The sequence below is a fragment of the Squalius cephalus genome (assembly GCF_949319135.1).
Source record: "Squalius cephalus genome assembly, chromosome: 2".
Classification (NCBI taxonomy): Eukaryota; Metazoa; Chordata; class Actinopteri; order Cypriniformes; family Leuciscidae; genus Squalius; species Squalius cephalus.
In genome coordinates, this window is record NC_137123.1 from 4,245,390 (window position 1) to 4,265,700 (window position 20,311).

General features: G+C 39.3%; 1 protein-coding gene and 1 long non-coding RNA gene across 2 annotated transcripts in view; one reads left to right on the forward strand and one right to left on the reverse strand.

Annotated features, from left to right (window-relative positions):
• The window catches only part of LOC307154563, a 49,690-nt gene that overhangs the window by 13,343 nt on the left and 16,036 nt on the right, over window positions 1-20,311 (forward strand). The gene's annotated exons all lie outside the window — the stretch shown is intronic.
• LOC307154532 (uncharacterized protein) overlaps window positions 4,230-20,311 on the reverse strand; it is a 30,071-nt gene continuing 13,989 nt past the window's right edge. Inside the window, exons 4-7 of the mRNA XM_079864546.1 lie at window positions 13,689-13,737; window positions 12,109-12,248; window positions 11,013-11,394; window positions 4,230-5,366 (exon numbers count right to left, since the gene is read on the reverse strand). Of these exons, the coding sequence (XP_079720672.1) occupies window positions 4,942-5,366; window positions 11,013-11,394; window positions 12,109-12,248; window positions 13,689-13,737 (996 nt within the window). The 3' untranslated portion in view covers window positions 4,230-4,941. The remainder of the gene's footprint in view (window positions 5,367-11,012; window positions 11,395-12,108; window positions 12,249-13,688; window positions 13,738-20,311) is intronic.

Sequence of the window (20,311 nt, forward strand, 5' to 3'; positions counted from 1 at the left end):
CCGTGTGCGGATGTCGAGCTCCATTGGCCAGCAGCGCGGACGAGACATCTAGCCTTTATATGATATCTATGGCTGTAACAGTCAGACAAACAAAACCAAAAGATAGTCAGGTGGTGTTAGTCGTATTTTGACATAATCATTGTTTGATATTTATCACTGATCTAATTTATAACTTTATCTCTGAGTTAGATTTACATTATCGATTATAGCAGCACTGTGATTCTACACCATAAAATTCAGTATATTTAATATAATCCAAAGGGTTTCTTAAAAGTTGGTTTAACTGAACAGACTTTGTTGTATTGTAGAATTAATGTAGTTTTAATCGTGCGGCTGTAAAGTTCATCTTCTTGTTTCAGGGAGGATGTTGTGATTGGATCAAACTTGTGATGAAGAGAAGAGAACTGCCAACAGCATTTTTCTGTAAATCTTTGCTGAATTTTATATATATTTGTAGCTCTATTGTTTATTAAAAGACACAGAAGCTTTCTTTTTTTTTTTTTTTTTTTTCAAAGTCCATTGCAACAGTGACATGTAAAAGAGTGAAAGTTCACAGTGGAAACAAACAAAGATCAGCTGTTCATCTACTGAAGCTGTGTCACCTGTTCTTCACACAGAACCTGTTTCACTACAGGTACTTCATTAAAGTCAAACCCAGAATTATTTTATCTATGTGAACATTTACACACCTTACAGTTTGAACCTGCTCAGGTGCGTATTATAGATGGGTGTGTTAGTGTGTCTTTTGTTTTTCAGGACATCACCTGTCACATCTACTAACAAGACACACCTGACATGAACTAGGAACAAAAGTTTAAAAGGGAAGATGTTAAAAAAAACAAAACAAAAAAACATACAGAAATTATGCTTGACAAAATGACCTCAAATCAATCAATTAATCTGAACTTGGGTTTTCTGAATAAAAACGGCATAGGGCTGGGCGATATATCGCACGATATTGGGCCGGTTTCACAAAGCTATTTTAGACCGGTCTATAGACAAGTCTAAAATTTGCTCATAGACTAGTCTAATGCAAGTTAGTCTGTTTCACAAAAATAAAGACTGACTTAATTTAGACCAAAAAAATTAGACACCTTACCCCCAGGCTAACTTAGGTCTAAGACTCTGGGCCCTATCTTGCACCAAGCGCAATTGACTTTGTACAGCGACGCACGTATCATTCCTATTTTGCACCCGCGCAAAGCGGACTTTTCCCTCCTCAGACGCGCGTCGGTTAACTAAGAAATACACTTGCGCTCCCCGGGGCGGTTCAGCGCAAAGAGGAGGCGTGTTCTGGCGCAAACGTTCCCTCATGCTATTTTCCTGTTCCATAAAACAATTGCGCCACTGACCAGAAAAAACCTAGTCTAAAGTCAGTGGCGCGTTGCGCGTTGTTCATTATGCTATTTTAAGGGCGCATGCTTGACCATAATGTATAGCGTGCACAACGCGCATACACTTTGCTTATGTAATCTACACAGATGCAACAGTTATTTTTGCACATCATAAATTGTTACAATAAAAAATATTAACACATGAGATGACGGAAATCATTGTGGTGTGCACGAAGATGTGAAAAAATAGGCATAAATGTAGCTTACAAATTTTTCAGGCTAATTGTAGTAATTAAGGATCAGACCTGTTTGCCCAATAGTGGCAAGACATATGTATATAAGGACATCTGACAAATTGGTTTGTCCGTCAAGAACCAGGAAAAAAAAATCGGAAGACTGTGAAATCACCTTTACCATAATGTAAGTAGCCTACATTAAAAACCTTAGTCTTCAACTTACCAGTTAAGTTGAGCTTGCTCATATTTTTTTCTTTTGCACAGTGAGATGGAGTATGTCTTGGGACAAAGAATTAGACGCCGGAGGGAGAGGGTATACCGGCCCAGACAGACTTATCTCTCCCTCAGTGAGGAGGAATGCGTACGTAAGCTACGCCTGACCCGCCAGGCTGTGACAGACATCTGCCATCTCCTGGCAGATGAGCTGGGGACTGATGCACCCTGTCCCTATGCCTTCCCCGTTGCAGTAAAGGTTACAGCGGCATTGTATTTCTATGCATCTGGGTCGTTCCAGCACCCCCTTAGCTCCATTGGAGGCATTTCACAATCTGCCATAAGTTCGGCTATACATGCAGTTACATCAGGTCTAGTCCGACATGCTGGGGAATACATCAAATTCCCCGTCACACCTGACAGCCAGGAAAGAGCAAAGCAGGCATTTTGTGCGAAATATGGGTTCCCTGGTGTCCTTGGTGTTATAGACTGCACCCATGTGCAGCTACGTGCCCCATCAGAAAACGCACTTGTATACATCAACCGCAAGGGAACCTATTCAATCAACGTACAAGTCATTTGCGATGCTTATAGTAAAATCACCCATGTCTTTGCGAATTATCCTGGCTCGAGCCACGACTCATTCATACTGGCAAACTCTGCCATTCCTGCCATCTTCGAGGGGAATCCCCCGTTGGATGGGTGGCTGTTAGAGGACAACGGCTATCCGTTAAAGACATGGCTGATGACACCATTTTTGATGCCAGCAACAATGAGTGAAATGCACTTTAATCGAAAACACACACAAACACGCTGTGTAATTGAACGAACGTTCGGCATGCTGAAAATGCGCTTCAGGTGTTTGGATAGATCAGGAGGCACTTTACAGTACAGTCCTCAAAAAGTCGCAGCATTCTTTGTGGCGTGTTGTGTTTTACACAACATTTCCATAAATCAAGGTTGTGTTGTTGACATAGATGAGGAAATATTAGAGGACTTAAGGAGACGTGATGGTGAACTGCATGTGCCGATGCCACTTAACCCCAATGCCCCAGCAGCAGCACGGGAGAGGAGAGCTTATTTGGCAGAAGAGCTGCTGCATCGTCTATAGTGAGGTAAGCAAAGTTATCTCGGTCTATGTTATACTACATTGCAACAATATAACCATACTCGTGATTCAGAGAGAACGAGTCCAAAACATTCAAAAGTATTTATTCGTGACATTTCTTTATATTTTGTCAAAAAAACAGTAATTGATAAAAAAAAAGGAAAATGAGGTTAAAAATATTTAAACAGAAAAACTTTATTTATTTTTCCCTCCTCTGGTAGTTTTGCGACGTGCGCCACGGCGGGATTGGACACCTGAGGGTCCGGGAATGGCATTGCGCGATGTGCGCCTGGTGGAACGAGTGGACGGAGATGGAGTGGGGGAAGGAGGAAGAGGCACAACCGGAGGTGGTGGTGCGCTTGAAGGGCCACGCTCCATGGCTGCAGCAATCCTCTCCAGGCTTGAGGAGATGCACCCGAGAGGCCGCAGCAACATCGCCATCCGGTCAAGATGATCATTCACACTTTGCCGCATCCCAGACAGCTCCCGCTCCAGCATTTCAAATCCGGTTTGCTGGAGCTGCAGGAATGGGTGGTCCTCCGGTCTAGCGATGCTGCCACGGCGTGTAGTGGGTCTGGACCTTGATGGTTGCACTGTTCCCTCCTCAGATGGCCCGTGCACACGGCTCGCGAGGCCAGGGTCTTCCTGCGAAGCTGTTACATTGTTTTTATTTATTGTGTGGACTGCTTGCGTTTCTGGTTGGGTGCCGATTTCAAAGCCCCCAAATCCTTCAACGCTTTCAGCGGTGAGGGTGGACGCAGCGATGTCCTCTGCTGGCGTCAGGTCCTGAGTAGAGGCAGATCCACCTCCCGTTACACGGAGTGCCCGATTGATGCTGGCAAGCTTGGACTTCCCCCGTCTTCTGATGTCATTGTAGCGCTTGCGGCACTGGTGCGACGTCCTGGGGATGCCAGCTGATGAAACAATTGTGGCTATTTCCTCCCACGCCTGTTTAACCGACGCTGATTTGGGTGGGTTTCTCCCATCCCCATACAACATAACTTCTCTGTCTTTCACTGCTCTTACAAGAACATCAGTGTCCTCGGCTGTGAACCGCTCCAGGCGTGCGCCTGGTAAATCCGCCATAATAATAGCAATCCGTCATGAAACTTGTGCACCTGCTCTTAAAGGGAATGTGAGATGACGCTCTGATTGGTTTATTTCACGTTACGCCCAAACCACACCTATGAATAATGAAGCTACTTCAGACGAACCCTTTTTAGATTTGCGCCTGGCGCAAGTGTCATTTATCCCGCCGGGAAAATAGCAACAGCGCCAAGACCCGCCCACAAAGTTACTTGCGCTTTGCGCTTTGACACTTGCGTTTCAGATCGTTAAAATAGGGCCCTCTATGTTACCTTGGCAACCAGCAGTAACAATCAGTTACATTACAAACTGCCAAAAGAAAAGGGAAAATGGCTCATAATTTAAACATTTCTTCTTGTTACTATATTCCCAAGTAAAATGTCCGTGTGACTGTTAGGGCCGTTACATAGTCAACGTGAGCAACGATCGACGCGCTCCCTTTCATACGCAAGCGTCACGGGCGATGCGTGAAATGCAATACACCGTGACTGCTCAAACAGGGGGTAGTGGACTCATAGTGGAGTCATAGCTCTGAATGCCCGTCTATTTCGCTTCAAACGCTCGCTTTATACGCGCGTCCTATTCGCCTTGGACGCGCATGGATTTAAAATGTTCAAGCGTCGAATTAGACGCGATAGACGCGTTTGGAGTGAACGCTGCATAATAACAGGCTGCGATGTCAAGATTGCAATGCTGGAATGTGTGTGTGTCAGAGAGAGAGAGAGGCACGGGCGCGATCGAACAGTGGAAACATAAAAACATACTCCGTCATTTATACTCCTCCAACAAACACATATTTTCCGCTCGGGTAAACTGCACTGAGCGGTTGAATGCGCTTTCTCGATCCGCCATGTTTTTTGTTTTGAAAAGTGTCTTATTTTACCCAGAATGCATTGCAGTGTAGTCCTACTTAAGATAGTCAGAGTCTTAAGTGGTTTGTGCAACGGTCTGATTATTAACTTTATTAACTACACTTGTACAGCTTTTCCCCCGTGTGCATCCGCTTGTGAACACGAAGAGATTGTTTGTTCCTGAAATACTTGTCGCACTCGCTGCAGTGGAAAGTCTTTTCGCCAGTGTGTGTCTTTATATGAGCTCTCATATTAGATGGAGTGGTGAAAAAATCCTTCCCGCACTGTTCGCAGTGAAACTCCTCCTTCACTCTGTGCTCTTTTGAATGAAGTCTCTTCTCTTCTAAGTTTGTAAAGCTGATGTTGCATCTCTTGCATGTCAAGTCTTTCTCTTCTGTGTGTGTTCTCTTGTGTCTCGCTAAATTTCCCCGTGAGCTCAATGTTTTCCCACAGGTGACGCAGGAGAAACTCTTGACCTTCAGCTGCTCTTTTGATGTCGAGGTTGTTTCTTCATCAGTAGATGAACCGCTATTCACATCTGAAAAGAAAAAAAAAGGTATTAAAATATCGGTAAGACTATACGATAATGTTCCATTAGTTATTGCATTGGTTAACATGAACTAACCATGAACAACGCCTGTGAAAAGCTTTACTGTTTTGTAAGGTTAACTTACTGTACATATATACATTAGTTTATGTAGCAGTTGACACTACACTCTCAGAATAAAAAAAAAAAAAAATAAATAAATATATATATATATATATTAGGGCTGGGCGATTTAAATCGCGATATTGTTATGCGCATCTCGTCAGTAAAGCCGGTTCCTTGATTAGTAGTAAATCACCATCACCTGCTTTCAGATGGAGCGGCATTTAGGGCTGAGAAGATAATTAAGTGATTCATTTAGTGATGATTGAGCATTATTGAAGACACCTGATGTTAACAAGCAGAATCACTGAAGAAGAAAATCACAAATTGTAAGTTACCATTAAGGTGATGGGTGTTTGCTTTAGTTGGGCTCTAGACCATTATATGTTTACATTAATATTTACTGTTGTTTGTCTGCTGTTATTGATTTATAACAGTTAAATGAACAAAGTAAAATGTTATCTTATAGTGTTGGTTATGTTTTGACAATCATACTGTGATCTGAAAAGTGAAACATATTAAGATAGTTTGGTTTAACTTGTTAGCAGCAATTTTGTGATTCTTCAGCCTATGATTATCAGGACTTTACTTATAATTCAAAATATTTAATAAACATTGCTTTAATCAAAAAGACGTTCAGACATCAATAATCAGCCTGTGAATCTCAACAATGGTGGTGACAATAATAAAGCATGTTGCAGTGGCTGCCACCAATCACAACTCATTAATGGCTCCCATCATGCATTGCGGTATGAATAAATTATGATCTGAATTGTCTATGTAATTTACTTTTCCTCATTGAATATTCTGCTCCTCACCATTGTTGAGATGCATAGACTGAATCTTGACATCTGTGTATGCCTAAAAGAATGATTTTTTTTTTTAAACAAGTTTTAAGAAATCCTTTATATCAAAAATGCTGGCCATTTATTCAGATTCACAGTTATGCTGTAACCAACAACATAAATCGAAGTCAGAAAGAAGGATCTTAATGAGCTCAGTGATCAAGTTCAAATGATGATTGTCATAATATAACCAACAAAGATCACTTTTTTTTCTTTGTTTAACTGGCAGTTTTAACTCAGATACAACCGCCAAACAAAATCTAAAGTACACATGAAAGGGTCAGAGCCCATCTAAAGCAACTACCCATCACAATAATGGTAACTTACAATTTGCGATTTTCTCCTTCAGCGATTCTACTTGTTAACATCAGGTGTCTTCAATAATGCTCAATCATCACTAAATTAATCACTTAGTTATCTCATTAACGTAAACACTCTTGAGTGTGGACTCATACACTCCCAGGGGTGTTAATTTAACACTGGAAGTTTTGCTGTATACAAAGAGCCGTAGTTAACTGACAAGCTGAGCCATATCGCATTAAATATCGCTGGCGATACGTCCGCGATATTGATGTGATTTGGCTCAGCTTGTCAGTTAACTACGGCTCTTTGTAGTAAATGCCGCTTCATCTGAAAGCAGGTGATGGCGATTTACTACTAATCAAGGAACCGGCATTACTGATGAGATGCGCATAACAATATCGCGATTTAAATCGCCCAGCCCTAATATATATATATTATAAAGACCGCAAACTGGACGTTCTTTTAAATTGAGATTCAAGCAGCCAATCAGGGCTGGCTCTAAGGATGAACATTTCTAAATCCCCATCTTATCCTAAAGGTAAAAATGCTGTTGTGCACCTTATCAACATTATTTAATAATTAAGCATTGATTTGGGCTTTCGGTAAACATAATTCTACAGTGGAAACTAGCGGGAAAACATGTTGTTCATGTTTATATGTGCTTTACTATCATTACTTGCATTCAACAAAGTATTTATTAATGGATTTTGTGAACATTATTGTAAAGTATACACTATTTTAACATTAACTGATGTGTTAACATTTGTAGACTCTTTATTAACATGACTAACTAGGGATGGGAATTGATAAGATTGTATCAAGATCAATGCCACTGACGAGTCTGCTTATCGATCCGATTCTTTAACGATTCTCTTATCGATTCTTGATAGCACTGTGTGGAAAAATTTAGTCATATGCTTTTCAAAAAAACAAGTGGTTATATTTATTTTAAAGCTTAAGCTTGAGTAAGCAAACTGTACTTTTTATGTAATTTATGTAATAAATAAAACCTTATTGTAAAGTGTTACCCAGACGTCTCCTGAGTTCACTGTTGGAAAGATCAGTTGTTTTAACCATTCATTAAAATTAATCGGTTCAAAGGAGCCATTAGTTTCGTTCATTCAAATCTGGGACCAGTCTGCAAAGTTGAACGATAGCCATTTTTGCCGGATACACCTCAGTTTGTAAATGCCACTGAATTGCATCAAGGAAGCGACAATCGATCTGTAAGTCCGATCGCAACTCTACAAAACACTATTCTTCACCTGAATGGCTGTATACATAAAGAACAATTAAATAGAATGACGACTAAAAGAAAGTTTGAACTTTTTCGACCAGTAAACCAGGCCACCAACGACTGCTTTTGCTGTTCAGGGGTTTGCTGTACAGAGGTGTGTCAGCCAAGACAGCCCCACAACATCCAGAGACTTGAGGTACTCAGGGCGGATCTCATCCACCCCTGGTGCCTTGCCACCGAGGAGCTTCTTAACTACCTCGGTGACTTCAGCTTGGGTGATGGACGAGTCCACCTCCGAGTCCTCAGCCTCTGTTTCCTCAATGGAAGACGTGTCGGCGGGATTGAGGAGATCCTCGAAGTATTCCTTCCACAATCCGATGACATCCCCAGTTGGGGTCAACAGCTGCCCACCTCCACTGAAAATAGCATTGGTAGGGCACTGCTTCCCTCTCCTGAAGCACCGGAGCGTGTCGACAATGGAGGAGGAGAACATGGTCCACTCGGACTCCATGTCTCCAGTCTTCCTCGGGATCCGGTCAAAGCTACGCCGAAGCTCTCTGACAGGAGACTCAGCCAAACGTTCCCAGCAGACCCTTACAGTATGTTTGGGTCTGCCGAGTCTGTCCAGCTTCCTCCCCTGCCATCGGATCCAACTCACCACCAGGTGGATGAACGACCACAAAGTTGACCATCAACCTTCTGCCTAGGGCGTTCTGATGCCACGTACACTGATGGACACCCTTATGCTTGAACATGTTGTTTATTATGGACAAGCTGTAACTAGTACAGAAGTCCAATAACAGAACACCGCTCGGGTTCAGATCAAGGGGGCCGTTCCTCCCAATCATGCCCCTCCAGGTGTCACTGTCACTGCCCACGTGGGCATTGAATTCCCCCAGTAGAACGACGAAGTCCCCAGTCAGAGCACTTTCCAGCACCCCTCCCAGAGACCCCAAGAAGCCGGGTACTCTGCACTGCCGTTTGGCCCATAGACGCACACAACAGTCAGAGACCTATCCCCAACCCGTAAGCGCAGGGAAGCGACCCTCTCGTTCACCGGGGTGAACTCCAACACATGGCGGCTGAGCTGGGGGGCTATAAGCAACCCCACACCAGCCCGCCGCCACTCACCATGGGCAACTCCAGAGTGGAAAAGAGTCCATCCTCTCTCCAGGAGTGTGGTTCCAGAGCCCAAGCTGTGCGTGGAGGTGATCCCGACTATCTCTGGTCGGTACCTCTCAACCTTACGCACAATCTCAGGCTCCTTCCCCGCCAGCGAGGTGACGTTCCATGTCCCTAGAGCTAGTTTCCGTGTCCAGGGATTAGGTTGTCGAGGCTCCCGTCTTCGACTGCCGCCCGATCCACTAAGCACCGACCCCTTATGGTCCCTCCTGCAAGTGGTGGGCCCACAGGAAGGTGTCCCCACAGCGCTCCTTTGGGCTGAGCCCGGCCGGACCCCATGGGGGGCGGCCCGGCCACCAGGCACTTGCATACGAGCCCCAATCCCAGGCCTGGCTCCAGGGTGTGGCCCCTGCTGCGCCATGCCGGGTGATATCACGGTCCTCTATTTAAGTCCATCATAAGAGGTTTTTGAACCGCTTTTAGTCTGATCCATCACTTAGGACTTGTTTGCCTTGCAACATAGTTACTAGGGTCATTCGGGAACTCAAACCCCTCCACCACGGTAAGGTGGCAGTTCAAGGAGGGGTATGGAATTCCATACCCATAAACATCTGAAACATTGATAGCTTCACAATTTTTAAAACCAAGCTTAAGTACTGGCTACTATCAGAACAAATCTGCAACCACTGATGACTGTGTTTAAATAATTTGTTTTTATATACTGATTTTGTAAATCTTACATTCCTGGACATACGTATGTTGATGTTTTATGCGGTGTATATGTATTATTGTATGTTATTTAATTTGTTGACCTGCCCATTGACATGCTTTTAAAGCTACTTTTATCATTTTTTAAACACTTTAAAAGGCACATGTGCAGATCGGGAAAATCAAAATGTTCTTTTTTTAAAAATCACTATTTCAACATTAACTGATGTTACTAACATTTGTACATTTGACTTGACTTGCCATTAATAAATTATTATTATATTATTAAATGCTTTATTAATGGTAAGTCATGTTATTGAGACTATAGAACATTTAGATTTTCCCGATCTGCACATGTGCCTTTTAAAGTGTTTGAAGGCCAAAACAAAAAAGTAGCTTTAAAATCATGTCAGTGGGCAGTAGCATAAATTATTTGTCAAGCAGAAAACAAGATTCTTAAACATGAGAATCAGTTTAAATGTTGCAATGAATGATCCACACTACAAAATGGAGAAGCAGAACACTTATGCTTATTGTTGACAATACACAATCACATTTTCCAAACAGGAATGGCCTTAAATGAGAAAAGTTTCAAGGATTAGTTTGCATAGATGTTAAATTTCAATCAAACGCCAATGCAATCCTTCTGTATCTAGAGGCATGAGCAAGTAGTATGACCATCGAAGATCTGTTTCAGCAACTTGTTTATTTCCTAAATTAATCAATGTTTTTGGACTAATCTGTTCAATTAATGGTTCAATTGCTCACTGATAAAGACAGTCACTTGTCTCCACCTACTGGCTTAATGATACAAGTTGCGCAAACACAGGCAAGTGGAGTAATACAAACAATGAAAAGTCCCAGTGCGGACACTAGTGAAATATTCAAACACATTCGATATAAACAAATATATTTATACAATAATAATGGCAATATATTTAATATGTGCTTGCTTGTGTTGTTAAATTGAGCTTTTAGTTTCCACTGTAATTGGCAAAGAACGTACAGTATATCTGTGTTAACTAATGGAACCTTGTTGTAAAGTGTTACCAAAATGTCTAACTTAAAATGAACACAGTTAGATTTAATGAATCATGCACTTACCATCATGAAATTCTATAATATCTGTCTATATTTTTCTATAACTTCTAGAGCTTAAAAATTAAAGATTAATGTGAAATTGTGATGCAGCTCATGATAGTGTTTTCACCACATCGGTTCACAGTAACTAATGTCTGCACCTGCTGATTTAGGAGCACAACTACATGTTTACACACATTCATTTACTATAACACAAGATCATAAATGGAAGATACATACCTGAAGGAATAAAATCATCATTGTCATCATTTCGATTATCCTCATCCTCATTTTCTTCAACATCATTTCCTTCATCATCCTCATTCTGAACATCATCATCCTCCTCCTCCTCCTCATGGCTCTGTTGTTGTTCCTCTGCTGTGGTTTCTTCTCCTCGTCTCTCTATCAGGTTCCTGCAGTCCTCCAGTTTGACGGAGCACATCTTCATCTGCTGTTCTCCAGCGTTACAGTCAGAGGTTTGATCAGCGGATCCATGATCCTGAGCGTCAGTATAACACAGTAAAGTGAGGCTGAGCTCTGAGTCCTGTGTGTCTCTGGATCTCCAGACTGAATCCTGAGCTTCTGTCCCATCAGTCACACACACTGAAACTTTCTCCAGATCCTGACAAACACATCATAGATCAACACAAATAAACAACAACCTGTTGATATTAGCCTCATTATTCAGCAGTTTTCTCTAGTGGGTATACTGGTGATTTGTTTGCATATTTTGCTGCTGTCTTAACTTGAGATGTGCATAAGAAGTGAGAAGTGTTGTAAACTTTTCTAGCAAAACGAGACGTTTTGGATACATTCAAGAAGTTATATTCTTTATTGAGGACGTTGCTGTATTTCTTCCAAACAGTCTAAAGTATATACATTTGCATGGTGTCTTATAGGCATTTTAGGAGGAGGGACTTTTGAAGGTGCTGAACTTAAACACAGACTTAGGGCTGACCACTACATCTAAGCATCTAAAGACAATAGAGGCAATTACCCCCAACCGAGATAATGGTACCCCCCAAATTGTATAAACACAAATGGTCACGAGAACTAAGACTAGGTAAATATTCACACATAGTTCAACTCTTAGTTGGAAGATCAAAGACTAACAAAACCCCTTCAAAGGAAACTATTAAATCTAATCAGTAAATTGATGCCATCGTGTTCACCTTGAATGCCCATTAGAGTGTAGTACATCTTAGTTTTTCATGTGATGTTATGTAAGGAAGTAGGATCCGCAGATCTAAAACATATTCTTAAATTTTAATCCTTCAGAAGCTAACAAAGCTTAGGTTTGATTGAGCTGAAGGATGAAATGATGAGCGGCTCAAACCTCTCTGTTGGGGTTGTCTCCTCTTTCTCTCAGCTTTGCCTCCAGTGACGCCACCTCTTTCTTCAGTGATGAAATCCTCAATATCCAGCATGGACAGATCAGTTCCTGGGTGATTCTCCAACTATGGTACTTTTTATGTCCTTGACAGATATTAAAAAAACTAAAAAACATTTCCACTGTTTTTTTTTTTCACACTTACTACATGTGTAGGGGAACCTATATATAACAAATCATTGTTAAATTCTGTTGTTTTATATAAAATAGGAGGCATTTTATAAGCGTTTTTTACTATTTTGCCTCTGTCCCTAGGCCAGACTTTGGATCTTCAATCTTATCTCACTTAAAATCTAATACTGATATAATTTTAAATTCAAACAGAAAGTATGCATTATAACCCAATTCATTCAAATCTAATATTTTTTTTAATATTTCTTTTCAATTTGACATATTTTAAACATGTTGAACACTTGTCCCTTGGGTTCACTGTCATTTCCACACCTCTGCATTAAATGCAATCCCAGGCTCAGTGTTCTAGATTTGTATACTCAGTAACCATAGTAATTGACACTCCAGAGGAAACCACATGGCTGAATGAAAGAATGGTCCCAGCAGATGTTAATAAATTGGAGATATATCAAGGTAAATATGAGAAAAACTGCGAGTATGTTTATTGTATGTCATTTCTGAACCGCTCATAATTCATTCCGACGGAAACATTTCTGGATGTTTACAATTTCATCAGGTGATATTTGAGATTATTTAATGCTAACTCTAAAACTAACACTAACAGGCTAATCAAACATGAAATATTAGAGGGAAAGGGGGAAAATGTCATTTCCACATCTGTCTCCATGGAAGTGATAAAGACAGGTTGGCTTGGCAAGGACATTGTCTGTGCTTAAAAGCAAAGTAGTTTGCCTATAGTACTAAAAATATAGTGTAAACACATAAACTTTACATATAATGTCATAGAGAATGTTTTAAATTGAGATATTTTATTGTTTACAACTAAATCTGACATAGTCTCTCTGTTGTTCTTTAAGATAGCACACAAAACATCAGCAGAGAAGTCCAGACTATTCAGGGAAAGACTAAAATCTGATCCAATTAAATATGCTGAGTTCCTAAGGAAAGACAGAGAAAGATATGAAAAGAAAAAACAGCAAGGACAGGTCTGAATGTTATTTTCACCATAACCCGCCTTTCCCTTGTCATTTCCACAACCACAAATATTTTTTGGTAAAACATAAAAAATAAAAAATAAAGTTAAGGTAATGATGGTGGTGGTGTTGATTATTTAGCATGTATATGAGTTGATATATTTTATAACTACAAATATTTCAACATTTTTTGTTGAAAACACATGTTTTTGTTCGGTTGTGGAAATGACAATTTATTTTGCGATGTCTGGAAAAAAATGTAAAAAAATACATATTATTTCATAAAAATCAGCACAGCCAACTTCAGGGCAGGTATCTAAGCATACTGGGGAAACAAATTATGCCAGTAATATTTTAATTAAAAATGTTTCATTTTCTGAAAATGTCCAGGTCCAAAAAGTACCATAGTTGGAGAATCACCTACTGATTTACAGCAGATCACATCCATCTGCGCTCTCATGGTCAACATCTGAAGACACACATTTTATCATTATTACAAGATGCATTTATCCACATTTATATCAATCTAAGTTGTAATGTGGACTCGTGCATTTTCTGTAAAGCTGCTTTGAAACGATGTGTATTGTGATTGTGAAAAGCGCTATACAAGTAAATGTGAATTGAATTATAATGAACTTACACTGATTTAAACTCAAAATGACTAATGATAATGAAGGAGAACAAAACTACACAGAATAAGAAAATTATTGCAATTTCTGAGAATATTAATACACAGGTAGATATTAATTACAGATATAAAATAAACATATGTTTAAGCGTGTTTATGTTTAAATTCATTATCATAAGAATATCATTATGATACATTATCATCATTATCTAGAACTTAAATTTAGCTTCTGGATTTAAACACATAATGTGATACTTGTACTCGTTTCTAAGCATCATTTAAGTGTCCAGCATTTAAAATTAAACGTGTTGACTTTGGTTTTATTACAAATATCACAGTTAAAACACACCTAACGTTACTGTAGTAAGCAAAGGCTAATGTGTGTTTACAACTACAAATATACTTACTATTATTACAAATATCCTTTACTTATGCTAAAAAAAAACGTTAATTTGAAGCTCATTAAAACACTACAGACAGAAAATCAACAATCACACACACAGTTAAAAACAACACACCTCAGTGTGAGCATAGATATCATATATAAACGCTAGATGTCTTATGGCGCAGTCACTTCCGGGATCACCGTTCGGCCATCTTGTCACAGGCAGGCTTAATGTAAAGTGAATGATCAGCACGCACACAAATCCTCTTATCTCGCTGAAATCTTGACGGATTTACAAACGGTTTGGTTTCTTGCAAACGTTATTAACGTGGCTTTAATTCCGAATGCTTGAACATGTATGTTATAATTATTCATATGTATGCTGTGTATGTATGCAGTGTCATAACTACATCTCTGACATTTATAACAAACCAAACCGTTTGAAAATCGGTAGAAAATTGAGAAAGTTATGGTTATTTAAATGTACATGCACCAACGAGTGAGCGAGCTGCCTGTGGCATGATGGCCGCCATGTGCTGACGTCGACCTCCATTGGCCAGCAGCGCACACGAGACATCTAGCGTTTATATATAATGGCTGTTTCTCAATTCCAAGAACGCAGAGAACGGACTTGTGTTCTCGTGGAGACCGGTCTTGCCAAGCTTCCTTGGAAGAACGAACTCGGAACCGGCCGCAATGACTTCTGGGACACCAGGAGAGTACTAGCTCAAGTCTGCATTCGATGCATCCTCGGTATCAAGAACACATCCGGGTTCTTTCATGCGTCCTCTGTACTTGCGTTCTTGAGAATTGGGTCTGAACTCCGACGGTTAATGATGACGTAAAACGAGAACACAAGGACGCAGGGCCGGCCCGAGGCATAAGCGAACTAAGCGGCTGCTTGGGGCCCCCTTGCCACCAGGGGGCCCCAAGCGAGTTTTTTTTTTTTTTTTACATATTAATTAACTTAAACAAGTGACATAAATGAATGAATGGATTAATAATTCAAGACAAGAAAATTCTGATTTCATGATCAATATACCTGCCTACAACTGCTGCTGTGTCTGCCAGTGTCTGAGTCATATGCGCATAACCTCGCGTGCTGCGCAAAGTCACGGTAGGCTAATAAGCCATGTCACAAAAATTTGATTTGATCAATGATTTGTCCTTTAAGTTTAATGATATTCATAACAGAACAAGAATAAAAAAAAAACTATAAACAAGCCAAAACGAAATAATTTAAAGCGAAAGTGAAAGCGGCGTTGGTCTCACGTCTCTCAGTCTCTCATTAGAATCAAAATGTTTCAACATTCGCGATGGATTTGGATGGCAAACTATTCTTTATAATAAGCTTCTTTGTACTTCACCCACGTTCCAATATCGAGGGAAAAAATCATTCTCTTCACATGCGCAAAAATGTGCTTGGAAACATCACAGTGGAGCGGTGCTTAGGCTACGCAGCGCTGAATGGTACGAATTGTAGGCTACTGACTATTTAAACAGAGCAGTGTAATTTTATATGTTAGGTTGACTATTTTATTATATTTTATTACGGCTATAACGAACAGGCTGCGATGTCATTGCAATGCTGCTGAATATGTTGTGTGTGTGTGTGTGTGTGAGGCGCGGGCGCGATCGAATTGAAACATAAAAACATACTCCGTCATGTTCATACAAGACATCATTCAAACTGCAAAGTGTTGCAAAACGTTGGAGGATATTTTGCAAATTATTTTTTTTATATGTTTTGTGACAATTTGTTTTCAGAAGTTTCAAAGAAGTAGTAAAAGAGTAAAGAAAAAGTTAAAACATTTTATTTAAGTATATCTATTTTTTATTAAGTATTTATTTTGTATAACCTCATTGTATTAATTTATAATGTAACATTATAGAGTGACATTGTGTCAATAATCGACAAGCACAGGTGACTCCGCGTGGTGGGAGGGGGCCCCCAAATCAAATTCTGCTTAGGGCCCCCAAAAGGCTCGGGCCGGCACTGCAAGGACGCAAGATCGCTGAAGAACGCATATTGAGAAACACCCGATATCTATGAGTGTGAGTGCCAGGCTTCCTCTTCTTCAGTGGTTTTACCGGCGGACTGAAGAGCGTCACAGCGACTCCTACAGGTTTCAGGAAGAAACGCTAGTCAGTAGATATATCGTGTCTACAGCAAACTTTCTAATCTCGTTATCTCAATCAAAAACAAGCTTGAATTCCTGTGGTGCTGCTATGAACGTGAAAATACCGCCAGCTACAACACCATGTTTATGTTTCTCTCTATGGTAAAAGTAAAATTGTTCATTTGATGACCACGATGTAAGTTTTAACTGTTATTTTTGTTCTTGATTTGTCATGTTCACGACACCACTTGATTTCCTAACGTTTCCGTATCGTGTATTATTGTATGTCTGTGTCAGAATCAGTTCTGCTCTCTAAACATGAACTGTGGTAAATAATTTATTGCCCTGATGTGGTACTGCCATGTTTCTAGAGTTAGTATTACTGCTAAAAGAAGCTAGCTGAGTTTTTTGTTTACATGAGACCAATAGGCCTATGCTAAATAAATAAAACTATCAGCCTGCACATTAAAGAGAAGCTGCCTCAAAATAAAATAATAAAATAAATAAAAGTTCCATCCAGAGCATTTATTTCTTTGCAGCAAACATCTTAGGCCTACCTGACATGGTGGCACAAATGCTCTGGGAAAACACATGAAATTAAAAATTAATAACATTGTGTGAAAGGAAAACCATGGCTCTTTCTTGATTAAATAAAACTTATCCCAATGAAAACCATCCAACAATGGAAAAAATGGTTCAATTGCCTTACAATCATCCTTGAGCCACTTTCAACACTTAACATGTTTATCAGCGTTATGAAATCCAGGAACTCATAGATACTATTTTGAGGCTTTTTAGTAAGTCAAGTTCAATCAATCTTTAAGATACCATCATTGTTCTATTCTGTCCAACACAACTTCATTTACAGAGTTTAGTTCAATCCATCTCTACTCTCTCAATCCACAAGCTCAATGTACAGTTTCAGGATGAGCTCAATGAGTCTTTTCCAGATTTACTGATGAAAAGACACTATGGGGCGGTTTCCTGGAATGGCCCTTAACAGAAATCTGCTTTACCTGTCATGTTAAATCTAGTCATAAACTTCTGGGGTCTCATTTCTAAAACTGTGCGTAGGAAACTTACTAAAAGTGTACGTGTGCCCGAAAGCCAAAAATGGCGTACGCAAAAAAATATTCAGACTTATAAAACCGTTCGTACGCCAGAACCTGCGCAGAATTCACTTTATAAATCCCAGTCAGCGGAAGATTGTGCGCACATGCGTCTCCTCCCCGAAATAACCATATATGGAGCTTACAACGCCTAGTTTTACTATGCAGATCCTCATCTACATATCATTTGCATATGATTATTCATCCATGTGATAACGTTTAACGGTACAAGACACATTACATTAATAAAAATCAAGTAGTTGCCTATCCTTGCCTTGTTTTTGAGTACATAAATGAAATGGTGTAAAATACATTTCAGAGAAAGTTTTTCTCAATCTTTTCCACTGGCCGAATTGTATTTTTAATTGATTTATATGTTTTATGGAAACAGATAGTCCTTGGGCATTATTTGCACGAAACTATTTTCTCAGACAATCTGGTATTATCATGATAAGCAATTATCTCTGTGGTTAAAACATTAAAACAGCATGCCAGAGGAAAAGTGTTCAAAAGCATCGCATCCACAACAAATATTTCTGTAACTGTCAAAGGACATGTTTTTTTGTTCATATGTGTATTTATGTTTTTGTTATAAATTAATGTCAATTTGAGTTCATTCAATGTGAAACAATTGCGTTATTCAGAAGCCTATATTTATAATTAATGCCCTTTGAGGTGTTTAAAGTTAGGGGTTCTTTAAGATTTACGTAGAAAACGTGATGTCACATGACCCAGTTCAGTTTGGAGCGGGTCTGCGTCATTTTTGGGTCAGAGCGAATATGGATGCAGAGAAACGACATGTACCCAGTGGGCATTTGATGTCAATTTAACATCAATATGACATCAAATTGATGTCAAAATTACGTCAAGAAATAGGTCAAAAATGAAAGTCAAATTGACGTCAAAGTGTCAATGTCAATTTGATGTCAAGATTTTGACCTCTGCTGATGTCATTTTGCCAAACAAAAAGGTGAAATGCATGACCGTACACTTATTACCAGCTTCACTTAAACTAACCAGATTTACTTTATTTAATTTCCGGTTTAATGAAATCATATTTTGTATTTTAAAGTCACCATGATGGTGGTTAGCGTTTGCTTTAGTTGTGCTCTTGACCCTTGACTCTTTAATAGGGCTGGGCAATTTAAATCGCGATATTGTTATGCGCATCTCGTCAGTAAAGCCGGTTCCTTGATTAGTAGTAAATCACCATCACCTGCTTTCAGATGGAGCGGCATTTACTACAAAGAGCCGTAGTTAACTGACAAGCTGAGCCATATCACATTAATATCGCGGACGTATCGCCAGTGATATTTAATGCGATATGGCTCAGCTTGTCGGTTAACTACGGCTCTTTGTACACACTCAAGAGTGTTTAAGATGAGATAATTGCATGAGATAATTAAGTGATTAATTTAGTGATTGAACATTATTGAAGACACCTGATGACGTTAACAAGCAGAATCACTGAAGGAGAAAATCTCAAATTGTAAGCCACCGTTATGACGATCAATGGTTGCTTTAGTTGGGCTCTAGACCCATATATTATTAACTTTAGATTTTGTTTGGCTGTTATATCTGAATTATAGTTGCCAGTTGAACAAAGAAAAAAAGTGATCTGATGGTGTTGGTTATATTATGACAATCATCATTTGAACTTGATCACTGAACTCATTAAAATCCTTCTTTCTGACTTTGATTTATGTTGTTGGTTACAGCATAACTATAAATCTGAAACCCAGAATTTTTTATATAATAGAAAGGATTTCGTAAAAGTTGTTTTAAAAAAAAAAAAAAAATCATTATTTTAGGCACACACAGATGTCAAGATTCAGACTATGCATCTCAACAATGGTGAGGAGCAGAATATTCAATTAGGAAAAGTAAATTACATAGACAATTCAGATCATAATTTATTCATACCGCAATGCATGATGGGAGCCATTAATGAGTTGTGATTGGTGGCAGCCACTGCAACATGCTTTATTATTGTCACCATTGTTGAGATTCACAGGCTGATTATTTATGTCTGTGTTTTAAATGAATTTATCTGAATGTCTTTTGATCAGAACAATGTTTATTAAATATTTTGAATTATAAGTAAAGTACTGATAATCATAGGCTGTAGAAGCACAAAACTGCTGCTAACAAGTTAAACCAAACTATCTCAATAAGTTTCCTTTTCCAGATCACAGCATGATTATGTCAAAACATAACCAACACTATAAGATAACATTTTACTTTGTTCATTGAACTGTTATAAATCAATAACAGCAGACAAACAACAGTAAATATTAAAGTAAACATATAATGGTCTAGAGCCCAACTAAAGCAAACACCCATCACCTTAATGGTAACTTATAATTTGTGATTTTCTTCTTCAGTGATTCTGCTTGTTAACATCAGGTGTCTTCAATAATGCTCAATCATGACTAAATTAATCACTTAATTATCTCCTCAGCCCTAAATGCCGCTCCATCTGAAAGCAGGTGATGGCGATTTACTACTAATCAAGGGAACCGGCTTTACTGATGAGACGCGCATAACAATATCGCGATTTAAATCGCCCAGCCCTACGTTGTAGTATGTAACATTTTATGTTAACATTCCTAGTTTATGTTGACTCAAATTAATGTACACATTAAATGTAGAATTCTGAAGAAAAATAGGCTCATACTCCAGTTGAGCAGTGTTAGAGCATGCACTGCATAAAACTCTTGTGCTGTTGAGACTTTGCACGTTAACACTATACATGTTGTTTACATGTTCACATAAGGATTCATATTCGTATTGAATGTTGT